The sequence below is a fragment of the Otolemur garnettii genome, unplaced genomic scaffold (genome assembly GCF_000181295.1).
Source record: "Otolemur garnettii isolate 467f Iridium unplaced genomic scaffold, OtoGar3 scaffold00189, whole genome shotgun sequence".
In the NCBI taxonomy this organism is placed as follows: Eukaryota; Metazoa; Chordata; class Mammalia; order Primates; family Galagidae; genus Otolemur; species Otolemur garnettii.
In genome coordinates, this window is record NW_003852584.1 from 2,492,820 (window position 1) to 2,505,487 (window position 12,668).

The following is a 12,668-nucleotide window of genomic DNA, read 5'->3' on the forward strand; positions in this document are numbered from 1 at the left end:
CCACAACCTGCCTTTTGAATCCCTTCCTAGCTATGTGCCTGTGCGATACAGCCTGTCTGAGCCTTTGGTCTCAAGTCTATGAAATGAGGATCGCTGTTGGAAACCAGTGGGTGAGCATAAAGCACTCAGCACATCAACAGATAAAAACCCATGTGTCCCTTAGAGAAGGCTGTTTAATTGAATGTGGTTTACTGACCCTGTGGAATACCACACCAGCCCTAAAAAAGAAAGTCTGCTGAAGCACATATGGGGAAATGTGCTAGTGTCTGCAATTTATAAAATGTGCCAAAAAATACAATGGATGGAGGCCTGGGTAGACAGAGGAGTGGACAGATAGACAGAGATGAAGCCAAATATTAATTGTAGAATCAAAGTGGTGGGCACATGGCTGTTCATAGTGCAATTCTTTCACCTTTACTGTTATGCTGAAAAATTTTATAATAAAATGTTGCAGGTAGGCTGGGCATGGTGGCTCATATCTATAATTCCAGCACTCTGGGAGGCGAAGACGGGTGGATTGCTTGAGCTCACAAGTTTGGGACCAGCCTGAGCAAGAGCAAGACCCCATCTCTACTGAAAATAGAAAAACTGAGGCAAGAGGTTCACTTGAGCCCAAGAGTTGGAGGCTGCTGTGAGCTATGATGACACCATGGCACTCTACCCAGGGCAACAGCCTGAGACTGTCTCAAAAAAAAAAAAATTTAAAAAAATTTCGGGAAATATTTATCAAATGAAAATGAAAAGAAAACGGAAAGAAAGAAGAGAAGAAAAAAGGAAAGAAAAGGGAAGAGAAGGGAGGGGAAGGGGAGGAGGAGGGGAAGGGAAAGGGGAAGGAAACGAGGAAGCTCCTGGACATAGGACCATGTCTTCTCCATCCATAGTACAGAAATGACCTTCCAGACATTAAATGAAGAAAGCTCAGTGCAGAATAATGTAGGTAAAATGTAGCCATTTGTTAAAAATAAAAAAAAAAAAACCTAACAAAAGCAAAGAGCTGGCTGAAAGATGAAGAGAGTATTTTTGACAAGTAAAAAGGAAACTGGGAAACGTATGTTCCCTCCAGGGAGGTAAGCTGAAGGACTAGGAAACAGGAATGAGAGGGAGATTTGTTTCACTAAATATTCTTTGCACTTTTTGAATTTCCATACCATGTGCCTGATTCACCTGTTCAAAAATAAATAGATGGATACAGGGCTTACACAGGCCCCAGCACATCATAAGCATCTTGATGAATGGTTTCCATTTTACAGATGTTCATTCAACAGTGTTTGTTGAGGTGCCGCTGCGTACTGGCCACTATGCTACACGTGGGAGATGCAGTGATGAGCAAGAAGACAAAGTCCCTGTCATCACAGTGGGAAAACCTGACAAAGGGCAATAAGGAAATAAGTCCAGACTGCAACCAGTGCTGAGGGCTTGGAAAGACACAAACAGGGTGACAGTGTGTGAGCTAATCTAGTGGAAGGGTGGTCAGGGAAGGCTTCCAGAGGGGGTGACATTTCAGCCAAGATTTAAAAGATTAGAAAGAGCTGTCCAAGGGAAGAACGAGGAGGGGGAAGGGCATTTCAGGTTGAAAGAACACTGAGTGCAAAGGCCCTGGGGCTGGCAAGAGCACATGGGTTGGTGGAATGGAGAGATGCCAGCATCTGGCTGGAGTATAGAATTCTCCATGGTGAATTTGGAAAGGTAGGAAAGGCCAGATCAGGCAGGCCTTGTGGTATGTATTCTGTAGCTGTTAGCAGGGCCATGAAATGCTCTGATTTGCATTCAGAAACTCCCAATGACTACCACAGGAGGATAGGCAAAGGAGGCAGGGAGATCAGGTGGAGGCTCAGAGAGGTGCTAGTACTTGCCCAAGGTCACACCGACTATAAATAGCAAGGCCAAAATTCAAACATAGTTCCTGCGATGCCAGAATCTGTGCTTCAAAAAATATCCCTCAAATACAGGGGTGACCTCTAAAACTGAAAGGAAAACCAGAACCCAAAGGTCCTTTTGGGAACGACAATCAAAAAAGCCAGGGACAGAAACCCATAAGGAAAGTGGGTACTTGCACCTGGGCCATCTGTCCTCCCTGGGTCACCAGGAGACAGGAAGTGAAGGATGAGGCAGTAGGTGTCCCCAAGCCCAGGTAAGGCAGGTAGAACTTAAAGGGGGAAAGCAACAGAGGCCCACAGGAGGCTTTGGAGCCAAGGAAGGGCCAGGTCTCAAGCAAAGCTAGGTTGGGTCAGGGAGGGGCTCACTCACGTCTTTTCTGGCTTTTCTGCCCCAGTTCTGTGGGCACTTCCACGCTCTCACCGATCACTTCATCTGATCCTATGTGCTCTACTTTGGAGATAAACCAGAGAATAACTCACCTGACCAGTGGAGAGGCCCAAGGTGATCCTCTATTGTCCCTATATTGGGGAAAGGCATCTGACCACTCATGGAGGTGTGGTCATCTGGTATTATGGTGCTCCCCAAGGAACAAGGAAGAACACTCAGCCTGAACCAAGCCACCACCCTCCCCCAACCCAAGACTTACTGAAAATGTCTTTGCTCAGTCCCTCCAGCTGGGAATCCTGGAACACATACTGGTCCAGTTCCGCTGCTCAGATGAGGAAAAGCTCAATCAATCAACAAGGTCTCACTGAAGGCCCACTGTGTGCCAGGCCTTGGGTTAGTTACTAGGAAGCTGTTACCCTCTGGGCCTGGCACACAATGGGGAGGCTCAATAAATATTTGCTGAATGAATGATCAAAATTAATGAATGAACACTGACCCTTCATGGACTTGTAAGCTCATTGAGAAAATGAGGTATTGATTCATTAAAAACTGATCTCCGACTGTAAAGTAGTGCAAGGCAGAGTGGTAGAATTGGCAAGGGGTTTGAATTCAAATTTCACTGCTATGCTCCACATGCCCTACTAGCTGTGTAACCTTGGGCCTGTTACTTAACCTCTCTGGGCCCCATTTCCTCATCTATGCAAGGAGAATAAATAACACCTACTACACAGGGATAGACAATGATGACTAGAGGCTCTGTATTTAAACCATTCAACACAGTAGCCAGTACACAGCACACACAATAAGTAGTGGTTAATTATATAAAGTGGTACATGGCTCAGAGCCTCCAGAAGAGAGTTATCATGGGAGGAGGTCAGGGCATCAGGAAATCAGGGAAGGCTTCTCAGAGGAAGGGATTCTGGATCCAGCACTTGAAAGATGGGGCAGAGTCTGAGAGACAATGGATAGCTTTGTGGGTCGTGGTGACAGAGTGAGAAAGGTATCCAGCATGTTTGGGGAACTCTGAGAGGTAGATGGCTATGGTAGAGTTTTCATGCTGGGGAAAGTTAGGACTTGATTTTATAGGCAATAGGGAGCCATGGAGGTCTTCTGAGCTGAGGGCTGGAATGAGGGCAGTGATGATGATGGTGACAATGGTGATGACACTGTTGTGTGGTGGCAGTGTCCCTTGAATGCTCACTCTGGAAATCCCTTTTCTAAGTGCTTCATACACAGCTACTTGTTCAATCTTACAATGATCCCATGAGGTAGACGTGATTACCGCTTCCTTTTATGAGCACACATGGAAGCAAGACACCTCAAATGAGTACTCGTGCAGGCCTGGGCTTGGCCTTCTGGAACACAGAGAAAACCCATAGATTTGAGGAGCAGACTTAGGCAAAGTGCCTGCTATGCTTTGAACATTCATCCCTTCCAAAATATGTATTGAAATTCATTCCCTGCTGTGGCAATATTGAGAGGAGAGGCCTATAAGATACGACTGGAAGCTCTAAGAGGTCTTGTGAATGGATTTGTCCACTTATGGATTGATGGGTTCATGGGTAATGGGTTAATGGGTTATGATGGGAGGGGGACTGGTGGCTTTATTAGAAGAAGCTCTCTGAGCTCTCTGAGCTTCTGAGCTACGATGTTCAGTTCTCTTGTCATGTGACCTCGCTCCACCTTGGGACTCTGCAGAATCTCCACCACCAAGAGGGTCATCACCAGATACAGCCCCTCAACCTTGGATTTCTCAGCTTTTGTAACTATGAGAAAAAAATTCCTCTTCTTTATAAATTACTCAATTTCAGCTATTCTGTTCCCAGCAACAGAAGACAGACTAAGACACTGCCTCATTTAATTGCTTAGGCAGCTTCTCATACCTCTGGAAACCCCCCTAAAGAAGGAAAAAACTCCAAATCCTGAAAGATGCCAAAATACTTAATTACTGCCTGAAGTTTTGAGGAAATGTGAATGCTCTCATCCCCACACACTTCTGCTTCCTCTAAGTAAATTCCCAGGAAGGGAAGGAAGCAGGCAAGCTCTCAGTTCTGTAATTTCTGAGACGGTACAGTTACTGCTTGTCTCTAAATTCTGTCTTTGTGTGATGTTCAATTAACTGTACTCTGGGGGGAAATTGGCCACATTTGTGCCAGGCACAAACCTGCTGAGTATTATGGTTCCTGGGTTTCCACCAAGGGACACTAAATACAATCATGCAGGTTGGCCACTGCACAAAGGGTACCCTAGCCAGGAGGGCAAACGGGAGCCGGAATCCAGCTTGTGCTTTGCTAGCCAGGCTGTTACTTCCTGGGGTAGACTCCAGGAGAAGAGGCGCCCTTTTCTAATTCCACAAGAGCTCTGTATGAGAAGTGGTGATACTGGTGAGGAGGGATCCTCTACTCTCCCCAGCAGCAGCAACAAAACTTCCCCCCAAAGAGTTCTGCCTTGGTCTGAAAGCTTTAGAAACTCTTTTTAAAGTTGCAGACCAGCTGCTCAGCTTGAGCCTTAGCAAAGGTCCCAAAACCACTTTCCTTTCTGTGGCTTAAAAATGAGGACTTTGAAATGAGTGTACCTAGGTTAGAATTTCAGGCATGCTCGTTACTTTCTCACTGCAGCCTCTGATAGGTCGGTTCACCTGTTAAAACCTCAATCTCCTCGTCTGCAAAGGAGAAGCGACAACACGTGCTTCCTTTGTTGTTGTAGAGATTGGAGGCAAGATGCATGTGGCAATTAACATATTACCAGTTCCCGGTAACTGGGAGTTACTATAAATACGAGAGTAGTTTGGCTGAGGAGCTGGGAAGGAAAGGGGAAAGTGTATGGTGTGTGCTTTCTGGGAAAGACAGAAAGAAGAGCAAGAAACTGGTTGGAAATGGAGGCAGAAGAAGTAACCGTGCGATTTTGGTTGCCTGGTGGTCTTTAGTGGAGAGACCTAGTTCCCTCACTGGCCTCCATCTCCCTTCCTCCCCGAAGCCTCCATTCTTCAGGCCCTATTCAGCGCTCCCTTGCCGTGATTTCTGAGAGAGGGGCCTGCTGAGGTCCCTGGTAAATGGGTGCGATTAACAAACAGGACAAAGAACGCTTTTCCTCAGGGCCGTCCTCACCGATATTGGCATAAGCCTCCCTGGTCTCTTCATCGCCTTCTATGTCACACAGCAACCGGCTGAACTGTTCGCAGTTGATGGTGTCTGTGTCGGGTTCTGGGAAGAAAAGTCCCTCGGGTGAAGCAGGGGAGGTTTGGGAAGAGGGCTGGTGGGGACGGAAGGAGAGACGGGGCCGCGCGCAGGCAGGGAGCTGTCCGCGGTTCTGACCGGAGCTCCGCGGCCAGGCCCTGCCCAGGGTGTTGTATCAGGCAGCTGAGGGGTGGCCAAGAGGCAGAGCCCCGAGGGAAGGGAGCTCACCTGAGCAGAGCTCAATCTCTTCTTCTCCAGCCAGGTCCATCTGGTCATAGAAGTGGTAGAGGTGCCAGGGGTCGGCATTGCTGTTGAGAAGCTCCAGGTACCCGCCTTCTAGAGGCCCCAACTCCATGGCAGCGCGCTGCCCAGTGCCTGGGAGAGAAGCCATGCTCAGTGATCAAATGGGGTGCTGGAGAGAGGCAGAAAATTTACGCCTACTGCAGTTCCCAGTTGGTGAGGGCGGAGTTGGGGAGAATGAAACAGTTAACCATTCAGCATGCTCAGGGTGAGGAGAGAGGCAGCCATATCCCTTTCCTCTAAACAACCACATTGGGAAGATGCCCATGAGACAGAAAAGGGAACTGGGGAAGTGTAGATTCAGGGGTCTCATACCAGGGAGTCAGGAGACCTGGGTTCCTAGTTTGGTACTGCTATGAAAACACCAGCTAAAAGAGGAGAGAGTGGGGAGGGGGAGATGTGGGAGAAGGGAGGTATTCAGGGGGGCCTCACCTAATGTGCATAATGCAATGGTACATTTCAAAACTGTTAAGAAATGAGTATAATTGTGATGAATGCATTACTTAGTTCAATGTAAACATTTCACATTGTATATTGAAGCAGTACCCCAAACCCTATAAATGCATCAATGTACAAAGTTATGATTTAATAAAAAATAATGTAAAAAAAGAAAGAAAAACACCAGCTAAGACTTATAGAACACAGTAAGTGCCAGGCACATGAGCTGGCACACTTGATTCTCACATTGGCAACTGTGCGAGGCAGGCCTATTACGATCTCCATTTTACATGTGGGAAAACTGAGGCTCAGAGAGGTGACATGATTGACATAAGGAAATCCAGGTTCAATTCCCCCGAGTTTGAACCCAGGCAGTGAGGCCTGAGGACCTGCATTGAACTGCAGCGCTCTACTGCCTTGGCGGCTTATGCAAGTCTCTTCTCCTCTCCATGCCTCAGTTTCCTAATCCGCAAATTCAAAAAGTCTAGAAAGATTCTAAGATTCCTTCATTATAATTTATTGAAGTGTATATTAAATGCTTTGAACACTGCCTCATTTAATCTTTAAAGCAATCTCAGACATGTCCACACAAAAATTTATACATAAATGTTCATAGAAGCATAATTCATAATAGCCATCATAAATATAGAAACAACCCAGATGTCCACTAACAGATGAATAGACAAGATGTCATCTCTCCACATAATAGAAGGTTACTTAGCCACGAAAGGGAATGAGGATCGACAGGTGCTGCAACAGGGATGAGTCTGGAAACATTATGCTGAGGGAAAGAACCAGACACAAAGGAACACACATCATACGGCTCTGTTTATATGAAATACTCACAGTAGGAAAATCAGGAGAGATAGAAAGATACGGTGGTTTCCTGAGGCTGGGGAAAGGCTTGGGGGGGAATGGGAGCAACTGGTGGTGGTTATGGAGTTTCTTGGTGGGGAGTGATGAAGAAAATGTTCTAAAATGAACAGTGAAAATGATTGCACAACACTGACCATTGAATTGTACGTGTTAAATGGGTGAATTGTACAAAATATGTGAACTATATCCCAATACAACTTTTAAAACAAAATAAAACCTGGCAGGTAAGCAGGTGCCATTTTGCAGATGAGGAACTCAAAGCTCAGAGCAGTTATTACCAGGGAAAGTCAATTTTAAGCCCCATCTGTATGACTCTGGGCCCCTGTCCTGATCCCTGGCTCAGGTCGTCCACTCTTCCAAGCTGTACTCATTCCCTAGAATTGAAGGAGCAAAGTGCCACCAGTCACTTAAAACAACAGGACTTCATTCTCTCACAGTTCTGGAGGCTGGCAGTCAAATCCAGGTGTCATCAGGGCCACACTCCCGCCACGGGCTATAAGGGAGAACCCTTCCTTGCCTTTTTCAGCTTCTGGGAACCATGGGTGATCCTTGACTCGTGAGCTTGTGGCTACATCACTCTGATCTCTGCCTTAGTGGTCACATCATCCCTGCTTTATGTTTCAATTTTCCTGTGCCTTTCTCTTATAAAGACACTTGGCATTGGATTTAGGACCTACCTGGATAATCCAGGATGATCTAATTACAAGATCCTTAATTCTATCCACAAAGACTTTAGTTAAAGTCACATTGACAAGTTCCAGGGATTTGATATGGACACATATTTTGGGGGGCCACCAGTCAGCCCACCACACATGGGATACAAATACCAGCTGGAAGGAAACAGAAAAATTATTGAAGGAGATGAGAGGAGTGCTGACCCGAAAGCCAGAGCATCAGAAGGACCTCCTAAGTGTACCGTCCTGGGCCTGGAAGAGAATAGGGCCAAAGTAGGGCGGGGTATCAGGTGGTTAAGGTGGTGAGGAAACACATGCACCCGACTCATGACCCCTTTACAGAAACTCCTTTTCTTTCACATGTCAATGGCTCAAATAGCACAGAGAATAAACTGCCCCATCTGACTGGGGTCCTGGCTGAGGCTGCCTGATCACAGCACAGTGAGGAGGGCTGCGGAAACATCAACACAACAGGCTTGCAGCCAGGGCCCTGCCAGCCGTGACCAGAGGAAGCAGAACTGAAAGACGGGGCCACCACCCTTTTCTAGGAGTAGGGCTGAAGCTGAGAGATGGAGAAGGGGGGCTTTGCCACCTCTGCCAGTACCTTGGTCTGGGCTCTCTGACCACCTACTGTCCTCTCCAGGATGGTAAAGGGAGACTCCCTGCCCTGCATCCTTCCCGCTGTCTGCCTTCCATCCAGTCTGTGGTATTTCCTGAGAGCCCATACTGTAGCAATCTGCCTTTTTGGAGGCAGTGTGATCTGGCAACAACAGCTCCAGGCCAACCCTAGCAGTTCCATGAATGAGTTGTGTGGCTTTGAGCAAATTACCCAAACTCTTGGTTTTCTCACAGAGCATAGGGTCTGCCAGGGACTCTGGAGCTCAACCTCCTTCATTCTACAGATGAGAAGACTGAGCCCCTAAAAAGGAGCAAGACTTGCAAGAGATCCTACAGCCTGTCGGCGGCCCGGCCTGCACGTGATGTCCCCGGCATAAGACTCCTAGCCCCATACTCTTCCCTCCCATAAAAATGCTCCCATTTGAATGATCACCCCATCATAACTAGGCATAAGCCCGCAGTCCAGGTCTTATCTCCAAGGGGAGATGGTGGCAGGAACAGCAGGGAGGAGGCTGAAGAAGTTTAGCTTAGCCTCACTTAAACACAGACTCAGCTTTGCACCTTGGACAGCATTGCCAAGTGTGGTTAAGCAGAAAAACAGGAGAGACACTGACAGAAGAGAAAGAAGCCAGCTCACGTGAGCTGCGGAGTCAAATTGCCTGACTCTGAGCCTGCGCCTACCTACCAACTCACCGCAATCAGACAAGTTCATTTTTTAAGTGACTTAGAGCCTCAGCTTCCTCATTTGTGAAATGGGAATAATAATTGATAACTCATAAGGAGTGAGTTAGTTGATTCACCTGGAGCCCACAGAAAGGGGACTGGTGGGCACTGGTTGCTCCATGAACGGGACCTTAGAGCAGCACCAACGCACACATGGGGAGAAAGCAGGCAGGTGGACCTTAGTGCTGTTGTTAATTTGCCTCTTTCCTCTGTGAGGGTGACAAAGGGACCTTTTCTCTTCCATTCTTTCCTGAGTCATCACGTTTGTGAAGCCAAATAAGGAAACCCCACAGACCCCACAGTGTCGAGAAAGGCCCACGCCAGCAAGGCAGCTGGGATGTCTGGGCCACACACACCCACTGTCGTCACCAGCAGGGGTAAAGTTACCCAAAGACCCAAGTTCTAGGTCATCAGCTCAACCTGAAGAAACCCCCAACACAACACAGACCTCCCATCCTGCTTCCCTAAGACCAGAGCCTACAGCTTGAGCACTTCCCCTTGGGGAGCAGGGGGTTTGCAGCTCACACTGCCCCCCTGCCTCCATCCCCCCCATCTGAGTTCCCAAAGAGCTCTGGGGAGAAGGCAAGATGGAGTATCACGCCCATTTGGTGGAAGAGAAGATTCAAATGTGTTGCCCAAGGTCACGTGGTTTGAGATCCTGTGCCTGCATCCTGGCTGTGAAGCCTCAGGCAAATCACTTAAGCTCTCTAAGCACCTGTTTTCCCACCATTAGATCCAGAAAATAAAGAGGACTTTGAAGGATCATCAAAAGGCCTAAACAGGCTTAATGCAAGTGCCAGCCACACAGGACACCTGCGGTCAAAGGAAGCTCTTCCTGCTCGGAGGTATCAGAGCTGGGACTCAGCCTGAGACTTCAGACTTCCCAAATGCCACAGCCACCTCCTAATCATTCCAGTATCTACTTGGATCTTGGCCTAGGACATCCCTTTGTTCCCAGAGCCATGTTTTCCACATATTTATAGATACTTAGGAAGTACTGCAAAGGGCACTTGAATAGACTCTTTCCCCCTGCAATTCCAGAGGGGGCTGGGAGCAGAGATGGCACTAACCAGCCCACCTTAGAGGAGAGGATCCCTTCAGCTGCCCTGGCATGGGGCAGATCATACAAGTCAAAGCCTGTAAGGTCATGACCCCATCCGTTGAGCTGATTTACTTCCAGCCTCACATGTTTCTGTACATGGCTGACCCTCCACCCTAAGGAATGTTACAGAACCAGAATTCTCAGTGCCTACTGAGCATCAGGCACAGATGACACAGGACAGCCATAGGTCTAACTTACACATTAGCTGTTTATATTCCTGTTTTTTGGACAAAGAAGGGGGCTCAGAAAGATGAGTAGTGACCAGGTCGCTGGCTTCAAGTCCTCTGTTCTTCCCTCCCCCACATCCCCACTCAGCGACCCAGAGGAGGTGCCCTCGCCCAGTGAGGGAAGGTGTGGGTGGCAAGACAATTTCTCCTTTTGAGGCGTTGTTTGGCGCAGAGCAGAGGCGTGGTCTGTGTCTTTTTGGTAAACGGATAGTATTTTTAGAAGGTCCTCTTTGAAACTGCCCTCCCCCCAGCCCACCACATCCAACTTGAGAAAATGTCCCTAATCTTCTTGCCACCAAAAGTCCTTTCTGGGGAGATTTGTTTCCATCCCACTTCTTACTACATGCAGGTTTTGAGAGACTATAGGCACCAGAAAGGCTTCTAAAATAAAAATATATCCTTCTCTTCCCTGAGGGAAATCGATTATTGCCAGAATGTTCTCACTCGGACCTAAGTGACTTGGGTACCTGCCGAGACAGCCTCTTTGTGCGCCAACATCACAGTCTGTTGTGTGCAACATCATGGTCCATCTCGGTGGGGAGATTCTTTTGTGTCTGGGGCTATGCTGGTACCTTATATTCACTATTTTGTTTCAATTGTCACTTTGTTTCAGTTTATCAGAGTGCTCCGTTAGGCTCAGTTTATCAGACACTTTCTTCTTTGCAGAAAGGGGGAGTATAGCCTTGAAGGTCTAGGGGAGTGAAAGGAGCTCTTTTGCTACCCCAAATGTCCCCCACGCTGCCCCATGCTGTGGTAAAAGAGCGTGATAAGTACTTCCCTACTCTTGACTCTAAACTTCTCCTCCTGAGGAGGAGAAAGGGAAAGTCTCTGAGCTGTGTGTCTGGAAACAAGGTTTGAATTCCTGCGCTGCCCTTGATCTTGATCTTGAGTACATTTCTTTGTCCCTCTGAGCCTCCATTTCACCAACTGTGTGTACAGCCCACTCAGCGGGGCATTTGCAGTTCTGATTCCTCACTGCATGTCAGTTTTCCCCTCTGCCTTCCCCCAAAGCCCTCCTGACACCATCCTGCTCCCCAACCTCATGGCAAGCTATTTGCAGAGGGCAGATGACGGCTGGAAGCCGGGAGCCCGGGGATATTTATCTACCAAGAGCAACCCCAAATCACATTTTCCTGGAGCAAACAGCTCAAACAAGTCCCTGTAGTCCTCTAAATAAACGCGAACATCCATCTTTCCCTTTGTCTCTCCAAATCTGTGAGGCAATGATTTACTGAGCGTCTCCTACAATAAAGTCCCTGGGCACAATTCTCTGGGGTCCCCAAAGAGAGCTGAAATAAAGTTCCTGCCGGCAGCTTGCAACGTAGACAGAGCTGAAATTTCAGAGGAGAGGTAAAACGGGATAATAATACTACAGTGGTTATGGGACAGGCTCTGTCTTCAAATCCCAGGTCCACTGTGTGGCCTTGTAAAAACTACTTAGCCTCTCTGAGTTGTAGAATCTACTCCATCTGGTTGGCATAGGTGGGTTGCTGTCACTTGCCTAAAGTGCCACATCCAGTAAGTGGTATTAGATGGGAGCTCCAAAATTTAAACAGCAAAGTGTAACTTGACATTGCACAACTGGCAAAAATTAGACAGCTAAGAAACGCCAAGTTGGTCACACGGGGTTAGTGGGATGTAGACTGCTGTGGCCACGCTGCAGAACAAAAGCCTGCTGTCACTGGAATACGTGGGGTGCATAGACCCTACAACACAGCCATTCAGTTCTTGGGTCTATACAGCCCAAAGAAAAGCTTCCACAATTCTACAAGGGACCCCATGTGAAGATCCTCCTTGCTGTGCTATTTCTGGTGACGGGGAGCTGGAGGTCACCCGGGTGTTCATCATGGGATGGTGGACAGGTGAAAAGCAGCCATCGCACTCCATTATTAGAAGTGAAGATCAAATGCCTGAGAAGCAGCACAGGTAGATCTTAATAACACAGTACGGACAGAGACCCCGGGATGAGCTCTGACGGCCCAGTTCCAGGTGTGCAGAGTGACAGCACACACATGAGAAGGCAGCACGGGTTTTACAGAATGCACACAGATGACAGGACACACTGTGAATGCCTGAGAATCGGTGCCCAGGTAAGTGAAAGAAGAAGGAGACAAGGAAATTAATTAAAGAGGAGAGATGCCTCACGTGAACCAAAGAGTCTAGTGCACTATTAACAGAGCAGGGCAGGTAAATGGTTCAAAAGGCCTGAAGTTTAAAAGAAAAAATAAAGACAAAAGCACAAAGGAAGGAGGTGGATTGGGGTTGGTAT

The 12,668-nt window shown here is 47.7% G+C and overlaps 1 protein-coding gene across 2 annotated transcripts in view; it reads right to left on the reverse strand.

The window, feature by feature from the left end:
- The window catches only part of CIITA (class II major histocompatibility complex transactivator), a 52,525-nt gene that overhangs the window by 22,430 nt on the left and 17,427 nt on the right, over nucleotides 1-12,668 (reverse strand). For both annotated transcript variants that reach the window (XM_023507566.1, XM_023507565.1), the window contains exons 2-5: nucleotides 5,670-5,816; nucleotides 5,373-5,468; nucleotides 2,525-2,587; nucleotides 2,248-2,328 (exon numbers count right to left, since the gene is read on the reverse strand). In XM_023507566.1, the coding sequence (XP_023363334.1) occupies nucleotides 2,248-2,328; nucleotides 2,525-2,587; nucleotides 5,373-5,468; nucleotides 5,670-5,816 (387 nt within the window). The remainder of the gene's footprint in view (nucleotides 1-2,247; nucleotides 2,329-2,524; nucleotides 2,588-5,372; nucleotides 5,469-5,669; nucleotides 5,817-12,668) is intronic.